This window comes from Borostomias antarcticus, assembly GCF_949987555.1.
Source record: "Borostomias antarcticus genome assembly, chromosome: 17".
Taxonomy (NCBI): domain Eukaryota; kingdom Metazoa; phylum Chordata; class Actinopteri; order Stomiiformes; family Stomiidae; genus Borostomias; species Borostomias antarcticus.
In genome coordinates this window covers 12,516,265-12,544,192 of record NC_140250.1, presented here as the reverse complement: position 1 = coordinate 12,544,192, position 27,928 = coordinate 12,516,265, and the positions used below count along the sequence as shown (strand labels likewise).

At 44.9% G+C, this 27,928-nt stretch overlaps 1 protein-coding gene across 1 annotated transcript; it reads right to left on the bottom strand.

The window, feature by feature from the left end:
• Positions 1-281: 281 nt before the first annotated feature.
• Positions 282-25,971, bottom strand: cnnm1 (cyclin and CBS domain divalent metal cation transport mediator 1; the record flags this gene model as incomplete). The annotated part of the gene is made up of 9 exons (XM_084452340.1): positions 282-391; positions 626-726; positions 3,293-3,549; positions 4,220-4,362; positions 8,021-8,120; positions 8,450-8,619; positions 8,769-8,909; positions 9,833-9,976; positions 24,510-25,971. The coding sequence occupies 9 exons, from the start codon at positions 25,969-25,971 to the stop codon at positions 282-284; spliced, it is 2,628 nt and encodes an 875-aa protein (XP_084308466.1).
• Between the last annotated feature and the right edge of the window lie 1,957 nt (positions 25,972-27,928).

Sequence of the window (27,928 nt, the reverse complement as noted above, 5' to 3'; positions counted from 1 at the left end):
TGTGTGTGTGTGTGTGCCTCTATGCGTGTGTGGATGTGTGTGTGTGTGTGTGTGTGTGTGTGTGTGTGTGTGTGTGTGTGTGTGTGTGTGAGTGTGTGTCTGTATAAAGTGTGTGGGTGTGTGGAGCCGTGTGAATGTGTGTGTGTGTGTGTGTGTGTGTGTGTGTGTGCCTCTATGCGTGTGTGGATGTGTGTGTGTGTGTGTGTGTGTGTGTGTGTGTGTGTGTGTGTGTGTGTGTGTGTGTGTGTGTGTGTGTGCGTGCGTACGTGTGTGTGTGTGCCTCACTCACTCAGTTTGCGGAGCAGCTTCTTGCCCAGTGTTTCCTCTAAGCCAGAGAGAGAGAGAGAGCTGATGAACAGAGAGCACGACGGCTCGGACTCCCCAGGCACATCTAGGAGAGAGAGAGAGAGAGAGAGAGAGAGAGAGATGGATAAAAAGAGAGATGGGGGGGCGGGGCAGCGAGAGAGAGAGAGGCAGAGGGCGAGAGACGGAAGACATCACATCAGTCAGCCAGATACAGAGATGGTGGAGTCGGTGATACTGCAGATACACAATAATAGATCTGCCAGTGCTGTATGTGACTGATAAAACATGAGCAGGCGATCGGCCTGTCTGTCCTCCTCACCCCTCTCCCCCTGTCCCCCCGGCCGGTCCTCTCCGCTGTGGGGGACCTCGTCCATCCTCAGGAACACACAGTCACTGGGGCTCTTCTGGCCGTCCGACTTACTGCCTGCAGGGAGAGAAGGACATTTACGCACGTCATCCACTCTTTCATCAAGTGTTCAAAAAAATCTGTGACACTCAACACGCTGCTTTAAATGTTCCTGTTTCATTTGTTCATGGACAGTGTGTGGAGATCTCCTCCATTTTTGTCAGAGAGGGAAGCAGACATGGTGGACCAGCAGCCCTACAACTGCAGCTAGTGAGAGGGCTGTGTCGTACTACACCTCTGCCAAGCAGGGGGCGCTAAAGAGCTGTGCCAGAGGGAGCTTATAGGGTTTTCATGAAGTACATGACCTTTTTAGACCTTTTTTTCCCCTCAGTGACAGAGATCAAACACAAGCACATACACACCCCCATACATGCAGTTACACACACACACACACGCACACACACAAGGTGGCATGCTTTACACAGCCGTCACACAGCCATGCCAAAATGCCAGATGGTATCTGGGAAATCCTTTAAGCCTCGAAACCAATCAGTTTTTGGATTACCTCACGCAGGAGCTGTGTGTGTGTGTGTGTGTGTGTGTGTGTGTGTGCGCGCGTGTGTGTGTGTGTGTCTGCGCACATGCGTGTGTGTCAACAGTCAGTACATAATGACTTTGTTAGCATTCGTCCCTTGTCTCTGAGTACATGATCATGTGAAAGCCTCAAGTCTGAGAGAGACTGAGCTGCTGATTTGTTTTGCCTCTGAGCTGTGGCACAAATTTATGTTATATCTTGGATTTCACACTCATCATAACCACATCCGTTTTTTTTCTTCATTCAGCGACTCTGAAATGAGGCTAACTGTAATTCTATCTTCAGAATATTTGAGTGACATCATTATAACAAAGCCAAGAGTAGACCTACTGAAAAACTCGCCCTCACTCAATCTCCAGGATAGTAAAGTTAAAACGCCTCACACGCAGCTGCAGCCTATAAGGCACTCAAGATGCGGCCTAAGCCAATCAGTACATAGTACCATTCATAAAATAACAGTCTCATTCATGAAATATCATGAGTGCATACATATGCGGCCTCAGCCTATGAACAATCAACAAATCATCTCAATTCGAATCACCACATCAATATCAACAACACAACTTTAAAATACAAAAAGAAAACACAGTAATAGCCTACAATAAACACTGGCGCCAGTAGTAAACGGGAAAAAAGAAAATAACAAATTCATAAATCTTTTTTTTTCTTTTTTTTCTAGTAACCACGTAATGAACTCTAATCTCACAGACAAAGGGCCTTAACTGTATAATATGTACATTATGTACATTTAAGGAACGGGGACGGAGCAAAGTTACGGGCCGTAATTTGACAACACAGGCAGAAATGCTGGAATAGCAAGACGTGGTGAATGGTAGTGGTGAGTCATTGAAATTGGACGCTATTAGGACGGTATGGCTCAATTAAACAATCAGATTTCAGGAGGCTTTAATTAGTTTTGATAAAATGTGAAATATGTGAAAAAAAACTGCTTCAGCTTTAATGTCAGCACATTAAGCAAGCAAGTCTCTGCAAAATTACCTAACAAAACGATTTATACATTCTTCAGCAAGAAGAATAAACGTTCCTCAACTCAGTCCTCCTATCAACACCCAAACCAAAGTGAAAGATCTGCACCAGCTTAAAATATTAAAGCAAACACTGCTGTTGCCAATGAAGCTAGCCACACAGAATGCACCGGCACATCCATCTAAGATGAATCATTTTCGATCTCTAGCCTATGTTTGCTGTGGCTGAATTGCGACAGACCTGCCGTTCCTAAGGTGAAAAACGACACTGCTCTTGCACATGGATGAGGCTAACGTAAGGAGGCTCTACTCACATGGATGAGGCTAACGTAAGGAGGCTCTACTCACATGGATGAGGCTAACGTAAGGAGGCTCTACTCACATGGATGAGGCTAACGTAAGTAGGTGGAGGAATATAAGTACCTGGGCACTATCATTGACTCCAAACTCACCTGGACTGCCAACACAGTGGCAAGATACAAAAAAGCACAACAGAGACTTTATTTTTTAAGGAAGCTACGCAGCTTCAAGGCAGACGTAACAACACTGAGACTGTTCTACCTGACGTTCGTTCAGAGCGTGGTGACCTTCGCCATCCAGTGCTGGGGTGGAAGTCTGTCCATCCAGAACAGAAACATGCTGGACAAGGTTACTAAGACGGGGAGGAAAATCACTGGCTCAGATGTTCAGAGTGTCTCTCAGCTCTCTGATCAGTACACCATCAACCTTGCCAGACGAATACTGGACGATCCTTCCCATCCACTCTTCTCAGAGTTCCCCCTACTCTCCTCTGGACGCAGGTTTAGAACGCCCAAAACAAGGACAAAACGAGCCAGCACTTCTTTTGTGCCAAGAAGCATTAAATTGTTGAACTGCCGTTGATGCCTGTTGCAGTGATGATGATGTTCATGCGATGATGTTGGTGAGGATGGTGATAACGATGATGGTGGTTGGTGACATTGTGGTGTTGGTGATGGGCGTACATTTCAATGTTTTCTGTATGCTTGACGTGTGCTAAACAAATTCCCCTCTGGGGCAATAACGGTTTCAATTCAATACTCACGGACGATGCGGTTCCTCTGGTTGAGCTGGGGGGTGTGGCGGAGGGCGCGGTGGCGGCGGTGGTGGTGTGTGAGGCGCGCCAGCCCCAGACGGGTGTGGGTGTGGGTGAGGGGCAGGGCGATGCTGTGGGAGCGCGTCTCAGAGTTGGGGGGCCGGGCCTCTGTGCCGGGGGCCAGGACGTCGGGGTCGGGGGTCAGGGGGGAGCTGTCCATCCTGCAGGCCGCCAGAGCGTTCTGGTAGTGGCTCCTGGTGATCTGTGTTGGGGGGGTGGGGGGCGTGATCAATATGTTATTCCCTTGCCTCATCTTCATCGTTATCACTGTCTAGTGTCTACATTGTCATCACCAGAGTGTGTGTGTGTGTGTGTGTGTGTACGTGCGTGTGTTTGGTGTTGCATGTCTGTGTGTGTTATTTATACAGACCTGATCTCTAATGCCTTCATGAGATGACGGAATTTAGGTTATTGTATTTGAGCTAAGTGAGGGTATGGGCTGTTTGAGAGTGTGTGTGTGTGTCTGTGTGTGTGTGTGTGTGTATTTGTGTGCGTGCGTGTATAGTCAGGCAGAACATCCATCACTTAAATCCTAAAATATTCATGAGGGAAATAGAGCTCATTTATCGCCCTGATTAAAGGGAAAGAGAGAATGTTTGTGTGTGCGTGTGTGTTTACTTTTGTGTGTGTGTTTGCTTTTGCGTGTGTGTGTGTGTGTGCGTGTGCATGTGTGTGCTCAGACGGCACTGAGGCAGGCAGGGGGGAGGATGTGTCTGCTTTCCGTCAGCAGCATTGACCGGGACAGATCAAAGGAGCTGAGGGTCTGGACACCCAGAGGGAGGGTTCAGTGTTTCAGTTTTTGTGTGTGTTTATGTGTGTGTTTGCTTGTATGCATGCATCTGTGTGTGAGTGTGTGTGTGTGTGTGTGTTACCTTGATGACCTGCAGGTCTGTGAGCTGTCTGACCGTGTAGTCAGGCAGGTAGACTCCCAAAGTGCTCAGCTGACCCACACTGCCTCCGCTCAACACAGAGTCTGATTGGTTCAGACCACTGCTGCGAGAACCGTACCTGTGGGCTACACACACACACACACACACACACACACACACACACACTTACAGTAGGAGAACATTTTCCATGGGCCATTTTCCAAAATGTATATTACAGCAGAAAGAACTCAGAGCTGCGGCTTCTCTTCTTCTTTAGAATAATTGTAAATGCAGAGGTTCCCGTACAGTATCCTGAGGTTGTCTCAGGAACAAGGCTCATGTGATCAGAAGCCCTGCCATGACTGAACAGACCAAATATCACTCCTTGATAGCGGTAGATGTTTGGGTTCCAACATGGAAGCGCTTTACAATGGCCTCTCATTCACACATTCACACACACATTCACACGCCCATTCACACACCGATGGCGGCCAGCTGCCATGCAAGGCGCTAGCCTGCTCATTGGGAGCAATTTGGAGTTCAGTGTCTTGCTCAAGGACACTTTCGACACGCTGGAATCGAACTGTGAACCTTCCGATTCCCAGACGGCTACCTCCTGAGCTACTGCGGCCCCACACGTTACACGCACGTGCATGCGCACACACACGCACACACACGCACACACGCGCGCACACACACACACACACACACACACACACACACACACACACACACACACACAGACAGAGGACTATGTCTGCATGTGTTGTTTGTTTCTTTGTGTTGTTTACCTGAGGGCAGGGCCGGTATGTTTGTGTTGTTTACCTGAGGCCAGGGGCCTCATTTATCAAAGAGCGTGTAAATTCAGGTGTAAAAGAGGGCGTACGACGAAAACGCGGAAAATGCGAAATGTCGCGTACGACGAGAATATTTACACGCTTTTCGGATCTATCAAAAATGTCGTACACGCTGCTGCGCCAATTCCTCCACGAAAAATCCGACGGTGGCGTAGAAGAGAGCGGACGCGCACGCGCCTCGTGTTCCGCCCTCTCCACGCCCAAATTCAACCATATATGGTCAAAACTATGACAGCGCACAACGTGGATACCCCGGAAGGAACCGACATAATATAGCGTGGAGCATAGGAAAGACAAATACGTTTATGGAAAAACGCGGAAAGAAGAGAAACTTTTCGGAGACGGAGGTGCATGTGCTTGTTGGTGAGGTCCACGCGAGGAAAGAAAATCATCTTCGGAAGGTAAGCTATTTGTACGAGCCTACATTTGTCTGATTGCTCCTACAGTTTAGGTAGCCTACTGTACGTTTCGTGCATCCTGTATTTGGCGTAGGCTACACGGACATGCTGTATTATGTGGCTGTGAGGAAAGCAAACATTCCACACATTCTGTGGTAGGCTATGATTGATTTAGGACCAAAAACAGGGAACGATAACACAGATGACCACTTCATAATGTTAGACCACATTAAACATTTTCCCCTCTGGGAAATTAAGACTCATCTAAATCACCCGGTAAATCACACTTAAGCATTTATTTTGCTGCCAACAGAAAAACATATCAATTGAATATGGCTACACAATGAAATGTTTAATGCATAATCAAGTTAACAGACAAACTCAAAGAAAATGACTGAAATTGTTTCTCCAGGCTCTGACGTGGGGTGGGACTCAGAGGAGGGGGAGTCTGCAGTGGTCCTTGACCTGACGGTCGTGCCCCCGCCGGTTGCAGCCTCTACATCCAGCGCCACGACCTCCAGTGCCTCCACCTCCAGCGCACCGGCCTCCACCTCCAGTGCCATCTCCAGCGCCTCCGTCTCCGTCTCCACCGCCCACGCCTCCACCTCCGGCTGCCAGCGTCCCTGCCTCAAGGGTCCCTGAGGGCTGGGCTTCCTCTCAGACGCTGTGCTGGAGGCTCATGACCCTAGAGGCCCAGAGGGAAATGGCAGAAGGGATTGGGGCAGTTGTGGGGCAGTTGTGCAGCAGTTGGTGGAGGTCACCACACTACACCACCAGAGCCAACAGGACATCCTCACTGCACTTCATTCCCTCACACATGCTGTCACGGACCTCACACTGTCACTCACTACCACACTCACGGACCTCACACAGTCACTCACTACCACACTCAAGGACCTCACACAGTCACTCACTACCACACTCACGGACCTCACACATTCACTCACAAACGCACTCACACACCTCACACAGTCACCCACCAACAGACAATAAAATGGTAGAAATGTGAACCTTACTTGTTTGTGTCTTCATAGCTGGCGCATGACCTCAGTGTGGGCCCTTTGGCCCCGCTGGTAAACCTCATGACGGGGAGGGGGCTGAGGGCTTGGGTCCTCATTTTGTGGTGGGGTCTTGACTGGTTCTCATTCTTATCAGCTTTGAATATACATCTTGGCAAACATAACAGAATGATGTACAAGGAGGGGACAGATACCTAGTGAAAGTACTATTGGTTGCTAGTAAAAAGACAATAATGAGGGCTTGGTATAAGGTGGAACCCCCAACCAAGGAGCAGTGGTGGGTGTTGTGGAGGAGATTTATGAGATTTATTTATGCATTGAGGATGCAGGAAGGAAAGTTTGAAGGGAGATGGGAAAAATGGATGGATTATAGAAGGAAGTGTGATGATACCACTAATATTAAAATTGTCATATTTGAGTAAGAAAAAAAAGCTGCATGGATGGAAGTACCCATAAGCTGTTATTGTAAGTTTTTATGTTTTATTGTATTGTCGTTGTATGGATGGAAAATGCTAATAAAGATTAAAGTAAAAAAGACAAAGAATATGTATCTTGGCTATGCACACACCAACAAGCCAGCCGTCACGCGCAGCGCCTGCCTCCAGTCTAGCCCCTACCCTGCTGTGCGCCAGGATGAATGAGTCATGCGTGGAGCCAGGCCACCGTGCCACTACACTTGTGATGAGCATGTCGGCATCACATATGATTTGGGTATTTATAGTGTGCACATTTTTGCGATTCACATAGACATATTCATTCACTGATGGTGCCCTTATGTGGGTGCAGTCGCCATCGCCGTCACCTCTTTGGAGTTCTATCTCGGCCAGTAGGCCGAGTAGCGCCGGATTCATTTAGGCTCGCATTACGCACAGGAGGACTGTCATTTATATGCTTACCAAACAGCAAACAGGTCCACATGATCACATATTAATGACAATCTAATTGGTCAATTATTGCCGTTTGTTGGAGTGCCTGCATTAGGTGTGTGACATATAGCGCGGAAAGGTTTGGGACAGCGCATACGTTAAGTTTGGGGAACAAATCCATATCGGACCATTAATGAGCCGGTTAGAGGACACGTCTAATCTTGCATTCCGATATATGTTTGTGCTGAATTGGGCTATTAGCCTACATGATTGTGCGTTCATAAACTGTCGCTCTTATTCTCTCCATCAAACAAACATTGTAATTCACCGACGCACCACCTGCGTCGCCAGTTCCCCCTGTGTTCAAAAAGGGTGTAGAAAACCGTGTAAATCGGTACGGCTACTTGAGAGGTGTCCTACAAAAGCGCGTAGAAAGGCGACTAGATCGCGCTGTGGGGGGGGGGAAATGGCGTACGCCTGAAATCGCGGAAAAGACCGTGTAAAAGAAGGCGTACCTCAATGATAAATGAGGCCCCAGGGCCGGTTTGTTTGTGTTGTTTACCTGAGGCCAGGGCCGGTTTGTTTGTGTTGTTTACCTGAGGGCAGGGCCAGTATGTTTGTGTTGTTTACCTGAGGGCAGGGCCAGTATGTTTGTGTTGTTTACCTGAGGGCAGGGCCGGTATGAGGGCAGGCATGCCGAAGTAGGAAAAAGCTCCGTTCTCAAAGCGAAGCGCCTCCTTCCCGATCTCCACCTCCACTCGACCCTGCAACACAATGAAAACCAGAACTCAGAATTACCACTCTTTAAAACATTCAGTCCTCACAAGTCAGTTAAAAAGAGCTTCTCATATCCAGAGTGAAACAATGTCCTATCTAGAATGCCTTGTAAGGACGGAGAGAAAGACAAAGACCAGAGAGAGAGAGGCTGCTAGTGTGAATTGAATGTGTGTGTGTGTGTGTGTGTGTGTGTGTGTGTGTGTGTGTGTATGTGTGTGTGTGTGTGTGTGTGTGTGTGTGTGTGTGTGTGTGTGTGGTGTGTGTGTGTGTGGGTGGGTGTGTGTGTGTGTGTGTGTGTGTATGCCCTGTGGCCTACCTGCAGGACCAGGATGAAGTAGTCGACGGGCTTGTTCTTGTTGAAGAGGTAGTGCTGGGGGCGTCGCTTGTCCTTGGGGTTGAACTTGAGCTGCTGGACTACGCTGGGGTGCTTGATGAGGCGCAGCAGAATCTTCTCTGATAGGTGGGATGGTCTGAAAGGCTCCACCTCTACAGTAGGGGGGTGGGTGGGTCAAAGGTCAAACAGGGCAAACACACACACACATTTACACACAAAATTGTATACCACATATTCCATCTCTCTTTCTCTGTAACTCTCTCCAACACATACTCTCACAACACACACACCCCATACCCACCAGTGGCCAGGAAGCGATGTGTGGCCAGCAGCAGCTGTGGAGAGATCTTCACCCTCATCTCGTTGTCCGTCAGCTTGAACACAGAGAAGTCCTTCTGCTTCCGCTCCCGCTGAGACACACGCCGCTTGTTCCTGTTGTCAGCTGGGAAGACACACACACACATATACCAAACACACAATGATTGGCCGCAATGATTAACTGTGCATGACATGACTCCTCTGAGAGTGACTGGCTATGATGACTTCACTAACACTGTTAACCTACAGCAGGCTGTAACAAACTGATGCTCCTACAGTTGTCTAATTTATACACATCTTTACCCACCCTGTGTCTCACTCTCATCAGCATAGCCAGATTGATAGTCTGGTGTTTATCTGATGCAGTATAAAACACATCTGTCAGGTGAGCGCAGGATTGGCTGCAGATGGGGATTGGTTATGCTGTTGCAGGAAACACTTAGGATTCTGAGACAGTAGTTGGGATTACTGACGCATTGGAGATTAGCTGTACCAAGCTATATTTAGATACAAATACACATAGACACACACACATATGCTCACACACACATATACAAGCACACACACGTGTACATATTGGAGCATACATGGACGCGTACACTCGCGCACTCCGGACGTCATAAAAAATGGAACAGATCTGTTGAGTGAAAAGTAATGACATTTGGGATCGTTCAGGGACAGTTGCAAACACGCATTCATGGTTTTTTAAAGATTTTTGTTAGAAAGCAAATTGTGTTAAATCAAGAGTGTGAATGTGAGATGCAAGCTGGGGAAGTCGAGGAGTTAAGTGTGGCTGCCAGTTAATACATGAATGCTCTACCAGGGCATCAGATCCTGATGTGCTCTTTCCTTAGAGGTCTATTTAATAATGTAATTCCTTACTGTAGAGGTCCATTTAATAATGTAATTCCTTACTGTAGAGGTCCGTTTAATAATATAATTCCTTACTGTAGAGGTCCATTTAATAATGTAATTCCTTACTGTACAGGTCTATTTAATAATGTAATTCCTTACTGTAGAGGTCCGTTTAATAATATAATTTCTTACTGTAGAGGTCCGTTTCGTCCACGATCTCAGACTTGATGATCTCCTCGATGACGTCCTCCAGGGTGACGATGCCCAGGACCTCGTAGAAGGGGTCGCCCTCGCCCTCGCTGTTCACACACTGCACCACCGCCAGGTGAGACCTACCTGAGGACGGAGAGACAGGGGGTGGTGGGGGGGGGGCATAGGTATAAAGGGCCATCAGCTATACCAAAATGTGTCTGAGTTAATAATTGTGTTTCTACAATATGAGTGTGTTTGGATATGCTTTGTAGGTGTGTGTGTGTGTGTGTGTGTGTGTGTGTGTGTGTGTGTGTGCGTGCGCAGTATGTGTGGTCCAGTCAGCAGGGTCAGGCATCCCCACACTGGTTATATACCGTCTATCTCTCCCTCTCTTTCTCTCTCTCTGTCTGTTCATGTAAGGCCAAGTCCTCCAAACTGTCAAACTGTCTCTACTAATCCACTGGCCTCTCCTCTGAGTCACAGCTGAGACACAAGATAAACACACAGATGAATCACACACGCGCAGACGCAAGCACGCACACACCCACACACCACAGAGATGTGTTTCAGCTCATCGTTTGGGTAAACATCCTAACCTGCTCCATCCCTCCCTCCCTCCCTCCCTCCCTCCCTCCCTCCCTCCCTCCCTCCCTCCCTCCCTCCCTCCCTCCCTCCCTCCCTCCCTCCCTCCCTCCCTCCCTCCCTCCCTCCCTCCATCCATCCATCCATCCATCCATCCATCCATCCATCCATCCATCCATCCATCCATCCATCCATCCATCCATCCATCCATCCATCCATCCATCCATCCATCCATCCATCCATCCATCCATCCATCCATCCATCCATCCATCCATCCATCCATCCATCCATCCATCCATCCATCCATCCATCCATCCATCCATCCATCCATCCATCCATCCATCCATCCATCCATCCATCCATCCATCCATCCATCCATCCATCCATCCATCCATCCATCCATCCATCCATCCATCCATCCATCCATCCATCCATCCATCCATCCATCCATCCATCCATCCATCCATCCATCCATCCATCCATCCATCCATCCATCCATCCATCCATCCATCCATCCATCCATCCATCCATCCATCCATCCATCCATCCATCCATCCATCCATCCATCCATCCATCCATCCATCCATCCATCCATCCATCCATCCATCCAATCCATCCATCCATCCATCTAAATGACCCCTTCAAGTTCAGAAAAGGGCTAGGGTTGATCCACCTAAATATTAGAGGTCTGCTCCAGCATCAAAAACCTGACCCTTTACATGTTTTACAGTTATTTCCCAAACGGATCCTGATATTTTGTTATTAGTGACTCCGAGGTGGCCCTGAATGATTATGGCATCTTTAGAGTTGACAGAATTGGGAAAAGGGGTAGTGGAGTGGCCATCTCTGTGAAATCCTGTTTTACTACTTCTGTTTTACATGCTGCCACTATACCTGATTGTTTTGAATTCATTGCTGTTAATATTGACTGTGGATCCAATAATTCCTTTGTAGTTGTCGGGGTCTATAGACTTCCCTCAGCCATTGCTTCATCTACAGACCTTTTAACTGAGTAACTCTCTTGCATAATTAACAAGACCTTCGCCAAGCACATCAAAGCCTCACTTACCCACAGTAAATGTAATTATTTATTGATCCACAAATCAGCCATCTCGTACAGACGGATGCTGTTCTTCCTGAGGTCAAAAACACAAATTGTATACCACTTTTCTAAATAAACATACATTCATACAACATACATAATACAAAGAAAAACAAAGAGGGATAGCAGATCAGAAAAACAAAGAGGGATAGCAGATCAGTACGTCACTAAACGTTGGTCGTTGGAAAGGGCGAGGGCAGGTGCACCCCCCCAATCGGAGCCAGCAGGGCTGTGGCTCGGTGGTAGAGCGGGTCGTCCAATGATCGTAGGGTCGGCGGTTCGAATCCCGCCTCCTCCTGTCCACATGAAGTGTCCTTGGGCAAGACACTGAACCCCAAATTGCTCCCAATGAGCAGACTTATACTGTATAAATGCAGTCCATTTACCAACAGAAGTCCTCCACCCCCAACCCATGAAATGAGGACCACATGGAAGATTGAGTCAGCCGTGCTCTAAACATGACCTACCACAGGGACAGGGAACCCCGAACACCCCCAGCCCCTGTCCCGCTCCTAGAGCTCCCCTCACCTACACACAGCTCACATCAGTGAGTTAAAAAAAGCTACAAGAATTGAAAACAAAGGTATAGCTACATAGCCACGAATATTTAAAAACAGGAAAAAAAAACATCTCATGTAACACCTTGTGTAAACAATTTATTTTTAAAGGCCACCCCACTAGTTTCAAGAACCAAAACCCTTGGCAAATAAGGCTACCATTGCTCTGTAATGCACTGTTCTCTGTCCTGCTCCTGTTCTGCATGCAGGCAGCAGAAACCTCCTCTCTGATGACTGCCGCGTGGATTAGTGTGTCTGTCACAAGAGAACATTAAGTTACTTTACAGAATCACAGAACTTTTTGTCGTAATAATATATTTCAATTGCATTTCACTCACTCTTGTTCTGTAGGAGCAGTTGAGCACTATACAAACTACTTTATTTTGAGCTACCTGTAACCTGTATAGATTCATTTCTGATGTGTTGGACCAAACCACTGTGCAGTAATCAAGCTGAGATAGTACTAGGGCTTGAGATAGTACTAGGGCTTGAGATAGTACTAGGGCTTGAGATAGTACTCGGGCTTGAGATAGTACTAGGGCTTGAGATAGTACTAGGGCTTGTACTAGTTGTACTAGTTGTTTAGTCAAGTAGCCTGGTATATATTTCCTACAAAATCTAATAGCAGCCATCCCTCGACCCATTTTCTTCAACATTTGATCTATCCAACTTGTCCAAGACATTCTGCTGTCAATCATAACACAAAGTAATGTCACTCACTTCTGTCACCTGTTCAATTTCGTTATCATCTATTTTTAACTGCAGTTTTGGTGTCACTCTCCCTGCATGTTTAGAACTAGTTACTATGCATTTTGATTTTTTTTTTCTATTTTAAGTATCTATTTATGTTTACCCATTATTTTATCAGCTCTAGCTCCTAATGCCAGGTGAGTCCAATCCTTTAGGGGGTCTGCTGAGATGACGCTACTGTGACCCAAGGGACTCATCTGAGTTTCCTGCCTGGATACACTACCTCAGCTCATTCATTCATTTAATTAATTCATTCCTTTATTACTGGAAATCATTCATTCTGTTCATTATTGCCAACCATTCATTCTGTTCATCAAATCAAATTAAATCAAATCAAACTTTATTTGTATAGCGCATTTCATACACAGAGGCAATACAATGCGTTTTACCGAGAACAATGTGGGGGTGGGCATAGATCCCACCCCTACATATTCCAGAAGGAAGCTAAAAAACAGTTTCACCCAGGGGGCCAGAAAAGTGAGCTGGGTTGATAAAGTGGGCCTCTATCAACACAGGCAGACATTGATTGACAAGACAAGGTCACACAGGGCTCGGTCTGTGATTGGTTGATGAGAGATGACGGGTGGGGTCAGGTCAGCCTCTCAGGGGAGCTCAGGTGAGGAGAGACTGACGAGACCCTCGGCTTCTGATTTGCAGGGAGAAGACTGCATTACTTCATTCATCTGTTACATAACACACACACGCACACACACACACACACACACACACACACACACACACACACACACACACACAGAGACACGGCTGATATAGTGCCAGCACACACAAAAGCACACACACAAGCACGCACACTGACACACGAGTGGGAGCCCACACGGATGTCCCTCTAATTGTTTCTGATTTTACAGTTTGCAGGATCCTCCAGGCTGTGTGTGTGTGTGTGTGTGTGTGTGTGTGTGTGTGTGTGTGTGTGTGTGTGTGTGTGCGGGCATATGTGCATGTGTTGTGTGTGTGTGTGTGTGTGTGTGTATGTAAACAAGAGCATCTGTCTTTAGTTGAGCCAGCACTGACTAAAACATTGACTAATGAACACACATTCTGTAGAAAATCAAACTGTAGCAGATTATGGACATGACAAATATTATTCAGACCATACTGTGGGACTGACAGGAATGTTGGTGATCACACGCTACACTTGATAAAGATCTGCTGGCCTCCAGGCTCAAGCCATGGACATCCTGCTCTCCCCTACTCAGTGACTAATCAATGGGAGGTCACGCAAGGGGGAATGTGGTCCATTTGGACCGCTTCCTGTCAAACGCACAGTAAACCAGACAGAACCTTCTCTAGCCCAAGGGCTGGTCCCTTAAAATGGGATTTTGGGGAATCATTAAAGGAGAAGGCTATTTTTCGACAACCTGGACCTTATTTACGGCATATTATAAGACGTTTGACTCACCGAGATAACTTTGGTGTAATTTGGAGGCCTGTAGAGGAAATGTAAAATCCAGCACGAGCCAAGTATATCCATGTAATGGCGGCGGACGGGGCACTGAGAATGCAGCTTCTAAAAAATGTATTTTCTGCCGCGAAACGGTTGTTTTCATCAATCTATTTTTATGAATCGCTAGTTGTGCTTCCATAGAGCGAGGGATTGTTGTGGTTTTCACATGCCTCTGTAATAAGATCTTTAGAAACGGAATAAAGCTTCCCCACTTGCTCCAGCACGCATGCGCACAGCGCGCAGACTGGCTATTCTCCGTCTGTAGGCTACACTCGCGGCTCACATTCTCTACGCTACGATCGGCTTCCATCATATTATAAGTCATCTTCCTTATCCTCAAAATCTGATAAATATTCAGCCATATTGCACACAATATTCCAGGCACCAACAAGCCGATCGTAGCGTAGAGAATGTGAGCCGCGAGTGTAGCCTACAGACGGAGAATAGTCAGTCTGCGTGCTGTGCGCATGCGTGCTGGAGCAAGTGAGGAAGCTTTATTCCGTTTCTAAAGATCATATTACAGAGGCATGTGAAAACCACAACAATCCCTCGCTCTATGTAAGCATAACTAGTGATTCATAAAAATAGATTGATGAAAACAACCGTTTCGCGGCAGAAAATACATTTTTTAGAAGCTGCATTCTCGGTGCCCCGTCCGCCACCATTACATGGATATACTTGGCTCGCGCTGGATTTTACATTTATTCTACAGGCCTCCGAATTACACCAAAGTTATCTCAGTGAGTCAAACGTCTTATAATATGCTGTAAATAAGGTCCAGGTTGTCGAAAAAGAGCCTTTTTCTTTAACTCTTCCTCTCCTTGCAACACTGAGAGGATCTGGCCCTTTTCCACAGAAATGCTATGGAGGGTCGCTGCTATAAAGCCTGCGATTTATAGATAGAGCCTCTAAAACAGCCTCTACATTCCTCCAGGCCACATGGCCTCAGCAGCCTCTTCATACGGTGAAACAAAGGAATATGAACATTCTCTCTCATTTTGTCATTAATGAAGTTCAATTACTTTTACTCCCAACTATGTGATGCAACCACCATAAGAATGAGCCCTAGCATGGGCATTGATATGTTGTATTTTAAACCAATGATTGTGTTTTGTAAGTAACTGATTGCTAGTCAATGTTTGGTATCAATCTGAAGCTAAAACCATGTGTCAGTTGATTATGAATGCTGGGGAAATGTAACATGTTGAAACCTTAACAGGGATATTTGGTGGGGGTGTGGGGGGGGCTCACCCACACCCACACCCCTCACCCTGTGTGAATGACCAATCGTCACTGTCTGGGGAAAAAGGACACGCCTCAAGTTATCAGTTGTATTTAAGCCTGGGACAGGCTCTCTTTCTCCCTCATTTTCTCTTGTTTTCCAACGTGTAATTTAAAGGATCAAGCTTGTGCCTGATTGATGAAAATCAATCTGTCTTCATGGAATTGCTGAAAAGCTACCTCCTCTTTAAGATGTCTGTGAGTCGACGTGCAGCGGCGTAAGAATTTCCATAAACTCTTCAAACGATCCACTTCTGGTGATAGAAGGTTTGAATGAGACATTTACAACTTTTAAACTCTGAACCTTTTCATTTTGCTGTAGCCTACACCGAGAAGCTCTGAAACTGAACTCTGAATCTCTGCGAACCTCAACGTTCGCCACAGTCTACCATCAAAAGACTGTTTTGACAGAAGTGCAGGCGGGCTACGCCTTGCATCAAACTGAACGACCATCAGTCACGTGCCTCTTCAATTCTCCATGCCGAGAGCAGCATCTGAGCCAGCGCGCCAACACACTTCTGCCGTAAGGTCACATTCAACGTTCTTCTGTGGTGTGGTGTTGATGCTATATTATTTTAAGATTAGAGAATTTAGGACAGGCTGTGATAATCTATGACATCATTCTTTTAATTTCTGCTGTGTTTTCATATTGCTAAATGTGTTTTTCCATCCATTTATTTAATTGTTTTCATGTTATTTTGATACTTGATTAGTATAACTTCAATAAGTTATACTATGCGTAACCATAGATATTAAACTGACGTGGAAATCTCACATAGCATATGTAAAAACCAAGAATTATTCATAATGTTGACTTCAGAGAACCCACAAACAGTCTGTATATTAAATCAGGATTAATCAAATTTACAGATTTAATTGAATTACAGACATTGCTAGTATTGTATAAAGCAAAAAACAGAGTATTGCCCCTAAATTTACAAAAAAAATGTTTGTCTTTAGTGCAGTGGATGTGGACCACAGAAGGAGATATAATTTTAAGCACCAATATGCACGGACCACACTTAAACAGATGTGTGTCTCACTTATCGGTGTCAAATTATGGAACTCGCTTCCCGAATGATTTAAAATGCTTAAATTTGTTTCAGTTTAAAAAGAAGTTGAAAGAGAGAATAATTAGACAATATGAATCTGTTGGATGAGAAGTGGAGTGTAGTGGGGGTTCTAAATTGTATTTTTTTTAATTACTTGATTTCTGCATAGTTATGTTTACTTTATTTATTTAATTTTATTGCACAGATGTAAACGTCACTTCGTTTCAGTACTGTCATGCTCAGTATGTAGCTTGTTATCCTAAATACAGTATGAACACTGGCAGACCATCTATCATTTTTTAAGGTTCAAGTAAGGGGCAGGGTTAATAAGTTTTCTTCTTCCTGTTCCTTTCTGGCCAAGGATTGTGTAAACTGTTAAGTTGTTACTGTCTTGGTCGGAAAAAATAATAAATGAAATGAAATGAAAATGAAATGAAATAATATTATTAAAGGACAGTTTCGGAATTTATTACATAAGCCATGTTATAAAGTTATTTATGATCATATACAACGGCCGATATCAAAGTTTCGTTAAACGGTGCACTCTCGAGATGTAGTCGCTGCTACACATACTCAATGGATCCATAGGTGCATAGACAGAATCCCTCAATAACAGCATAAACTCTCGTTTTCAAAGACAGGAAATCCACCGAGTGGTCACTGGTGTCAGTTGATGTTCTGCCAAAAGAATCGCCACAAAGCATGCTTCCGATCGGGTTTTATTGATCATATTAAATCCATTGATTTGTATTGACAACAAAGCCAGATATCTTTAGATTAATCCGTGTCCCATATTTGTTTTGATCAACAAACACTTCTACCTAACACTATTAATAAAATACCAGCTGCAAAGCAATCCTAGGCTTCTTGGCTACATGGTGTTTTTGAGGGAATTTGTCAATGCCCCTATGATCCATTGAGGGTGTTGAGCGGCGACAGGCTATATCTCGAGAGCGCATGTAGTGCACGAATGATCGTAAATAACCATGGCTTATAATGCTGAATTCAGAACCTGGCCTTTAAACTTTGATCATGTCGTAGCGTCATCACATGATCTGTCGGTCGATTTGATTGAACTTGATTGAGTAAAGACCGCCTTTAGACAGAGATTGATCAATTAGACTAATTGCTATTACTATTACTATATAGAACGGTGGTGCCCCATGTGGGTTGATTTACTGCATGCATTACATAAGATAAGATCAAATAAGATAAGATAGGACTTTATTGGTCCCCCCAGGGGGGATTTAGGCATTTCAGCATTGAAAAAAAATAGCGGTTCTAGCATGTTTTACCTGGGGTGGCAAAAGAGTGGCAGCGTTTCCAGCTAGGGGGGCAGAGGTTATCTCCCCCCATACAAATAGGGTGGCATTTGCCACCCCATAGAACCACCATTGACGTATGGAGGAACATGACATTTTCACACATACACACACACACAACCCCATGCTGCCTTGCCCTTCTGAATCAGTGCCGCTAATCTGTGGGAGTTCAGAAGGAGGCGGAAGAGCGTGATGGAGAGATGAAAGAACGAGAGGGATGGAGAGAGGAGAGAAAGAGAGGGATGGGAAGAGGAGAGAAAGAGAGGGATGGAGAGAGGAGAGAAAGAGGGATGGAGAGAGGAGAGAACGAGAGGGATGGAGAGAGGAGAGAAAGAGAGGGATGGGAAGAGGAGAGAAAGAGAGGGATGGGAAGAGGAGAGAAAGAGAGGGATGGAGAGAGGAGAGAAAGAGAGGGATGGGAAGAGGAGGAGAGAGGACAGGGAAGAGGAAGTATGAGAGATGGTTAGAGGGGAGGGATGAAGAGAGAGAAAGAGAGGGAGGGGGAGTGAGGGAGCGGGGGATAGAGAAAGGAGAGGCCATGGAGAGATGATAGGGGTGGAGGGAGGAGAGAGGAGGGAAAGGTTGAAGCTACATTTTTCATGTCTGCCCAGTAGACTCAATCAGTGGTGGCCCATGATGTGGGAAAGGCCTTCAGTAATACAGGAAACTAAAAGGGCACACAGATCCTCTCTGGTGATAACCTGCTGATATGGGGATTAAGAGAGAAGGTCAGCATCACACACACACACACACACACACACACACACACACACTCACACAAACACACACACAGAGGGATGAGGTGGACCCCAGCAGTGGACATCAGTTGAGTCAAGTAGAGAGCCTTGCTCTAATTACTTTACTTTCACAGAATACAACAATAGATTTAATCTTTCCTCTCCCCTCGCTGAGAGGCCCGTGAGACTGTTCTTGTTGGCTCTATGGTACGGTATATTTGAGACAAATAGGCCAGAATTCAAACCCCATGCAGGTGATGTTGGAACAAACGTGGTAGGATTGACCAACTACTACAGTACCACAACTACAACTACCAATCAGAGCTGCTGCAGTCCCAAACTTGACCCCCCAAACATCCCCCCATAGCAGACCTTCACTGATGTTATTCAGCTCCTCACAGTCAATGAAAGCGCTTTGGGTTTGACCTCTGACAGACATTCTGAATCCTGTCAGAGTGAATGGAGCTCTTACATAACCTCTCAGTCCTGCTCACTGGATACGGCCTGCTCTCTGTTCTGCTCACTATTATGTTTCTACTCTATTTCTATTTGGTTTGTACTGTCTCTATTCAGTTTCTATTCTTCCTGTATAGCGGGGCTGAAATCTCAATTCCATTCCATTGAGGCAGGGAGACAGGACCACTCCTCAGGATGTTTTTGCTACCTTGTTTCATTGTTATTTCTTGTTAACCTACAGTATATACCTTATCCATCACAAGTTGATAATGAGCACCCCCATTTCGGTCCCGTTTGGTCTCAGGAGGCCAAACCCCCCTTTTTGGGACATGTTCCTTGAGAAATTATGGATATCTTATCCAAAGCAATACACTCAAGTAAAAGCCAACCACCAATAATGTAAACTTTTTTTATTTTAATGTTTTTTCTATAAAACATATGGTTTTCCTTCAGTACATAGAGGACAGGTAGACTAGTCTCTAGTTACTAGAGGACTGGTAGTCTAGCCACTAGTACATAGAGGACTGTTAGTCTATCTGCACTATTGGCATATCATGGTGAATATCTATGCTTCCCTTGTATATCAAAAACCTCCCTAGTTCATAAGCTTCGATTTGAGCTTCAATTTGACCTTTCTATCTCAAAGCTGACACTTGCTGTGGCCGAAAGTCTTCTTTATACAATACCACTATTATGAGAAAACAGATATCATTTCACACACATACACACACACACACACACACACACACAAACACACACTCGCGCAGACACACACAAACACACACACAAAAGTGAGAACACACTAGTGGCTTCACACTCTGAGACTCAAATCTCTGTTTTTACAGACTAGGAACCTGTGCATCTCATTATATCTTTAGAGACCATTAATTCAGAGCCAAGCTATTTTCTCGAGCCTGTGTGAGGTGAGATCAGTGTTAAGAGAACACATGGCTATGTTTGGTTCATGTTTCAATTGTGAATTCTGCTAGTAGAGTGAACGTGTGTGCGTGTGTGTATGCGTGTCTGTGTGTGTGTGTGTGGGTGTTCTTATTATTTGCTGTATTGTGAGATTATGGTAAATGTATTTATGTTTCTGGAATTTATTTCTCAAGTCCCAAATCTGTGGATAAATGTAGCAACAAATTCAAAAAATTTGGTGGTGGTTCACGTTTCAATTGTGAATTCTGCTAGTAGAGTGAACGTGTGTGTGCGAGCGCGTGTGTGTATGTGTGTGTGTGTGTCAAGGTTATTATAGTTAATGAAAACTAACAAAAAAACGAAAACTAGGTGTGAAAAAACATTTTAGTTAATTGAAATAAAAATAAAAACTAGACTTCACAAAAAAACGATAACTAACTAAAACTGTATTGTGTGTTTAAAAAACTAAATAAAATAAACTAAAATTATAGAGAAAATGTCCTTAGTTTTAGTCTTTTTCATTTCATACATAAGCCTAGTATTTTGTGTGGTTATGAAATCTATCCTCCATGTTCTTTAGCTGTGCCCCGGCGCAGAAGTAACCTGACGTGCGCTTGATGGTTTGTTTCACACGCAGTGAAACAACGTGAGCTCACGAGATCAGGATAGTCTCACGAGGATAGCACAGAAGAATAAAAAAACGACAACTAATACTGAAACTAATAAAAACTAAACTAAAACTAAGCATTTTCAAAAAATAAAAAATAAACTAAACTAGCAAACCTGCTTTAAAACTAATCAAAACTAAACTGAAATTGAAAACAAAAAGTTAAAACGATATAAAAGTAAAAACTAATGAAAAAAGCTAAACTATTATAACCTTGGTGTGTGTATGTGTGTGTGTGTGTGTGTGCATGTCTGTGTGTGTGTGTTCCTAATTAGTTGCTGTATTGTGAGATTATGGTACATGTATTTGTTTCTGGAATGTATTTCTCAAGTCCCAAATCTGTGGATAAATGTAGCAACAAATTATAAAAAACCTATGAAATGGTTAATCTACTTACATCTCTTAAAACACAAACTAGGCTTCAACACATTAGACATACATCATGGACCTTTAAAGTTACCTTTATCTAGTGACTAATTGATGCACTGGCTAGGAGTTAATCTAGAACTTAGTGACTAGTGGATAGTCAACTAGTCCTCCATGCACTACTCGCCAGTGACCAGTCTTCTGTGTACTATAAACTACCAGTCCCAAACTAGTGACTAGTCTACCAGCCCTCTATTTACTAGCACTAGTTCCTATGCACTAGTGACTAGACCTGTCCTCTATGTACTAGTGACTAGTCTACCAGTCCTCTATGTATAGTGACTAGTCTATCAGTCCTCTATTTACTCTAGTCTACCAGTCCTCTATGTACTAGTACCTAGTCTATCAGTCCTCTATGTACTAGTGACTAGTCTACCAGTCCTCTATGTACTAGTGACTAGTCTACCAGTCCTCTATGTACTAGTACCTAGTCTACCAGTCCTCTATGTACTAGTACCTAGTCTATCAGTCCTCTATGTACTAGTGACTAGTCTATCAGTCCTCTATTTACTAGTGACTAGTCTACCAGTCCTCTATGTACTAGTACCTAGTATATCAGTCCTCTATGTACTAGTGACTAGTCTACCAGTCCTCTATGTACTAGTGACTAGTCTACCAGTCCTCTATGTACTAGTACCTAGTCTATCAGTCCTCTATGTACTAGTGACTAGTCTACCAGTCCTCTATGTACTAGTGACTAGTCTACCAGTCCTCTATGTACTAGTGACTAGTCTATCAGTCCTCTATGTACTAGTGACTAGTCTACCAGTTATGTACCAGTGACTAGTCTACTAGTCATCTGTTTACTTAAAGAAAACTATGTTGTATTAAAAAAAGATTAAAATAAATAAAGTTTACTCTATTGGTGGTTGGCTTCTACTCGAGTGTATCACTTTGGACAAGATATATGTGAAATACAATTTAAAAGCATTAGTTTTCCTACAAAATTGTACTCAACCCCACTTGGAAGGCTAGTGGGTGAAAAATATTATGCTAAAATCTAAAGCTTATGAATTAGGGAGGTTTTCTATATACAAGTGAGGCATAGATATTCAGCAGCTGAAAAATAATGATTTAGTCTTTTGGGGGATGTTGTGGGTGATAGAGGGGATGTTGTGGGGGATAGAGTAGCATCGAGCCCCAGAATCTTGTTTTCCTGGTTTCCCCTTTGTGTCAGGATACTCTCTGCCAAATGTCATACTTGTATGCCATTGTACTACCTTAATATTTGCATTTACATAGTTTTGCCAGGATGTCCCAAAAATAGTTTTTTTTTTCCCCATCTGAGTTGGGAGAGCTCGTTATCAACTTGTGATGGCCCAAGGTCTGGGGTAACAAGAAATAACAGTGAAAAAAGGTAGCAAAAAACATCCTGAGGGTTGGTCGTAGCTCCTGGCCTAATTCTCTCATTCCATCACCCCATGCGCATTACACGCGCTCTATTGAATACTTTTGTTCTGATGATTCATTATCATTATGTTGGTCGTCATGGGGAGGCAGCTTGTCAGTACACTGGCAGAGAGAGAGACATGGAGAGAGTGTGTTTGTGGAGAGGAGAGGGAGGTAGGGAGACATGGGTAGAGTGTGTGTGTATGTGTGTGTGTGTGTGTGTGTGTGTGTGTGTGTGTGTGTGTGTGTGTGTGTGTGTGTGTGTGTGGAGAGGGTAGTAGGGAGACATGGAGTTTGTGTGTGTGGAAAGGGAGGAAGACACAGAGAGTGTGAAGAGAGGGATGGAGATATGGTGGAAAGAGTGTTGAGACAGTTACTAAAAGCTCCTCTGACTGCATCCCATTATCTCTGTCTCCAAACGAGACAGACTGTCTCTCAAGATTTATATTCAATTAATTGTGTCAAACTGTGTTTATCTCCAAAGAAACAAGCAGTGCTCTAGAAGGAGGCTTCCCTATCAACTTTAAAACACCCTCTTAAGCAGGAGTGACCCAGGGACCTTGGGTCTAGAGAGAACAGTTTTCCTTCAGAGAGACAAGAGGAACTGAGACCCTAGAGAAGTGATGTACGTGTTCTGTGTGTGTGTGTACGTGTCCTATTCCGTCTCAATCATTGAGTCCTGGCATATTTATACAGAATACACAGAATATTTGCCATCAAACTTGATTTTGATAAATAAGTCCATCTCTCAATGCCCTTGGGATACAGTGATGTTCTTGGGTCACTTGGGGTCACCAGGAATTTCAGGCATCGAGAAAAAGATATTCCAGCTATAGAGTTCCGCTGGCAACAAAAAATGTTTTTAAGAAGTCCTTCATCCCTAAGTGCCATTAGCATCCTCAACTCCACTAAGGGACCAACAAGATAAAACCAAAGACATGAACTGTTTTAATGTCTAACTTACCTTGTCTGTTTGTTTATATATTTTGTCTTATTAACGGCCTCTTGGCTTCTTATGTTGTTGTTTTTTGCGTATGGTGAGCCAAAGACAATTTTCCACCTCGGTGGACAATAAAGTTCTGTTCTATTCTATTCCACCAGGCCCTTTATTGACTAATGAATAATTCCCTTTCTTTCCTTAATGCTGCCGCTGGGGTCTCTGGGTGTTTCAGTACACCCTCCCCCAGGTCAGAACACAAAAACAAGAGAGAGAGAACCGTTAGTAACAACAGAAGAATGCTCTGAAGTGTTCTCCCCCAGGCCAGTAAGGTTCTGTAGAACCCTTTTAGGATGGGAAAGAACCCTTGGTCTGTAGGGTCCCAGACAGAACCATATGGAGAAAATTGGCTTATTTTTTTTTTACCGTCGGTTGCTATATGGAAATTTTTTCCCCAAAGTGTTCTTCTATGTTACAAATGGTTTTATATACAGTAGCAACCTTCTTTTTTTTTTAGAGTGCACATTCTGGACTCTGGCCGCCATTTATGAGGTCGGAGGCCGCCCTATGAGGCCTTCCCTGGGTGGTCTCCTGAAGGATCCAATCAGATTGATGGGCTACAGATGGAGCTCTGTCCTCTGTGGCTATAGCCCACTCCCCTGACTCCACCATGTCAGGAGTCAGTTCCACACACCCGTCTGCCTGTGCAGAGGATCAGAGGATCTCCATATAAAACTTGGGCTCTGGATGTTCAGGTGTTAACAGTAAAGTCGATTGATATTTGCATATATGAATATTCATTCGCCTGGGAAGTATTCATGGCCAGGGCTCTAAACCTAGTTTCTCTCGACCACGTGCTGATGTTCTTTACTGTCAAGAGGTGACCATGTCTACAAGGGTTGATGTTTGCTTACCTTGCAACGCAGCTCTGGTGCATCAGGTTAGATGCTTGCAGTGTTATTTGAATCCAAATGTAAACTACCTGAAGCCCTGTTGTTTTCACCTGCGCTGTTACATTAGTGTGAGGTTTGATTACCTCTCTTGAACTCTTCCAGCATCACATCCAGCTTGGTGTCACTGAACACGCAGTGCATGGGATGCTTGTAGAACCGTGTGATGGTCTTCAGCGGTGTGCAGTCGTCCGGATCCACGAAGGCCAAGTCTTTCACGAACAGGATGTCCACGATATTGGACCTCTCATTCTCAAACACCGGGATCCGTGTGAACCCGCTCTGCATGATGTCCGACATGGTGCAGAAATCGAGGACCGCGTCCGACGAGAGCATGTAGCAGTCGGCCAGCGGGGTGAGGACATCTTCCACCGTCTTGGTCCTCAGCTCCAGCGCCCCCTGGATGATGTTCAGCTCCTCTTTCACCAGGTCGTGGTACGGGTCAGTGACACGCAACATGGCTACCAGCTTCTCCCGGGTGTAAAAGTTGCTGATCTCCTGGTGCAGCATGATGTCGAGGATCTTGGAGACGGGGTAGGAGATAGGGAAGGAGATCAGCATCAGTAACCTCGTAGCCCAGATGGTCTTGGAGGCGATGGCAAGGCTGTGTCGCGATGCCACGGAGTGGGGCAGAATTTCCCCGATGAAAAAAATCCCTAAAGTGCAACATGCGGTTGAGAGAGGAGTCATCCCTAGAATCATGCACATCCACACCACGAAGCAGGTGTTGGTCAGCACGTTCCCCAGCACCACGGTACACAGGATGTAGTTCCCGTGTTTCCGCACTGATTCTATCTTATGCGCGTATTTCTGCTCCTTCTCCGTGCCGCTGTTTTCGAGCACCCTCAGCTCCACGGGGTCCAGGGCGAGCATGCTGATGTTCAGCCCACTGCAGAGAGCTGACAGCCCCAATAACAGCACCGATACCCCTGCTTGGAGCCACACGTCCGCCTGCGGGGGTCGTTCCACCACCGCTAGCCGGTAGTCCCTGGTCCTGAAATGCTCCCACTTCACACCGTCAAAAGCGCACATGGAGTAGTACTTGATCGTCTCACCTCTGCGCAGGTCTTTGGCGAGCAGCTCCACAACGACTGAGTTTTGACTGGAGGTGGACCTGAAAGAGCCCAGTAGCTCGATGTCTGAGCTCCGGGCATTCTCCTCCACACACGGGCTCCGTTTCGGGTGCTGGACCGGCTCCCCCTCTGTATTCTCCTCCCCAGACTCCTCTATAAACGCGATCCATGGGGCGGCTGGGCCGGCTTCCTGTGCCCCGCTCAAACTCCGGTTAGGTCTCTGTGTAACCGGGGATTCTGCGTAGTAAACCCGCAACATAAAGCGAGTCCCCTCGGTCGCCCTCAGCAGCCCGTCCTGCACGGACAGCTCCCCGCTTGTGGTGTCCTCTGCCCGGACGCCGAGCAGAGCCCCTGTCCCTGCTGGGAGATGGGAGAGGATCAGCAGGGAAAGGAGAGCCAGGCGGTACGGACGTAGGATGCGGTGCGGTGAGTAGCGAGCATCCGCAGCCATCGTGAATGAACTGGAGAAGGGCATTGCTCACGTGGTTTGCGTTGTACGCTGCCTCTGCTGGAATTGATGGAACAGCTGGACAGCCGTGGTCATGATGGAGAGAGAGAGAGAGAGAGAGAGGGAGGGAGAGAGACGAAAGGGGATTGAGAGAGACAGAGTGGGTGGGAGTGGAGAAGTCCAATGACGTAATATCACTATACATGCCACTGAGGTCTAAAAATAGAACCAGGAAATGCCCTATCATGACCGGCCAGAGCTCACTAATCATGCATGCTTACTGATAACACCCCCCTCTCTTTGTTGGGTCTCCAGCTGTTCCATCATATTCCATGCCTAAACATTGATTTCACATTTAGTTATGGATCAGGTTTTTATAAGCATACGATAATGTAGTGAACAATGTAAGTCTACGGTGTGTGTGTGTGTGTGTGTGTGTGTGTGTTGTTTTCGTTGTTGTTGTTGTAGTTGCAGCTTTTGTTGGAGAAGTATTTGATTAGGATCATTACTGGACTGAGTCTAGCGTCAACATTCTAGCATTGCTGATCTATGCCAGTCTGTCCGCTAGTCTTGGACATTTCCCGAGTGTTCCACTAGATGGCAGTGTTGGCAGATAGTTCAGGCCGTCTCGCCCCACAGTACCTCACGAACAGCTGCAAAGTTGCTTTTGCATTTCTGGACGGATGAGAGAAGCCAGTTTTATGAAAATTATTATGAAACAAATAGCGTTTTTTTTTACCTATTCTGCAGCACAGCTGAGTTTATATTAGAAAGTATAGCCAGCTAACAACCTACTTTGGTTTATTGAGGGAAACAAAACTCGTTTGAACTTGGAACTCATCAAAATGTCAGTGTTCAAAAATGATAAGCTACGTTCTGCTGCACTTGATCCATGACTAAAATACCACATTTAGGCATGAGAAAACCAGTACATACATGATAGTTTATTGGGTTAACAAACTGGGGACACAGTTTTGTCAGGTCTTTAGCTCCATGTTTAACACTTTCGTCAGCCCACATCTCGATATCCGCACCCACCACACGAAAACACGCTCCTGCTCTTCAAGTTCTCACACGTCCTCACTAACTACTCGGAAAAGCGAGTGTGAAACTTATGTTATTAAACCGTAATCTTTCCGTCACCAGTTGGAGACGGTAAACGTCCTCACACGTTAGAATCCCTGCCCACCAGAGTCCAATAGCCTATACAACTTTACTTCCCTTTTTCTTCTGGAGAAGGTTTAACTGTAATAAAAAACAACAACAATAAAACACACACAAAAACAAAACGCATTTTCTGAGAAACAAAGTGCCTCGAATTAATATCTCATCTTGTGTAAATGTTCGATATCAGGTCCTACTTGATATTTTAGTTGTGCATTAGGCCTACCTCTGAATAATAATATTGAACCACTACACGTGCGATCGGAGTCATATTTCACCATCAACATGTAACATTTATCAACCGAGCCAATTGGCTTGTGATGGTCCAAATGCACCTTATAATAGCCTTTAAACTCAAATCTGATTGGATGATTTCGAGACTATGCAGTGATCATATCTGGATTTAGATAAGGAGATGTGCACCAGATGTAACACACATACACACACACACACACACAAATACACACACGATATTTCAAGATAGGCTGTAAATAGGCTATACTTATAGCTTAATGATGATACTAATGACAATACAATTAGCCTATAATGCAAAAAAAACAGACAAATTAATATAAATTATAATAACGAACAATTGAAATTACAATAATTAGCATAATTGTTGCTGTAGCCTATTTTTTTATTGTACATACTCGTTTACAGTTTATTTGCCATTCATTTAATGTTGGAGCAGAGATAGGCTTATTTTGTTGTAGCTTATTCGATGCATGTCTATAACCTATAGGTCAATGTTTTCTCCGTTGATTGAAGATGCTGGATAACATTTACTCTTCATATTCCCTGAACAAACATGTACTGGACA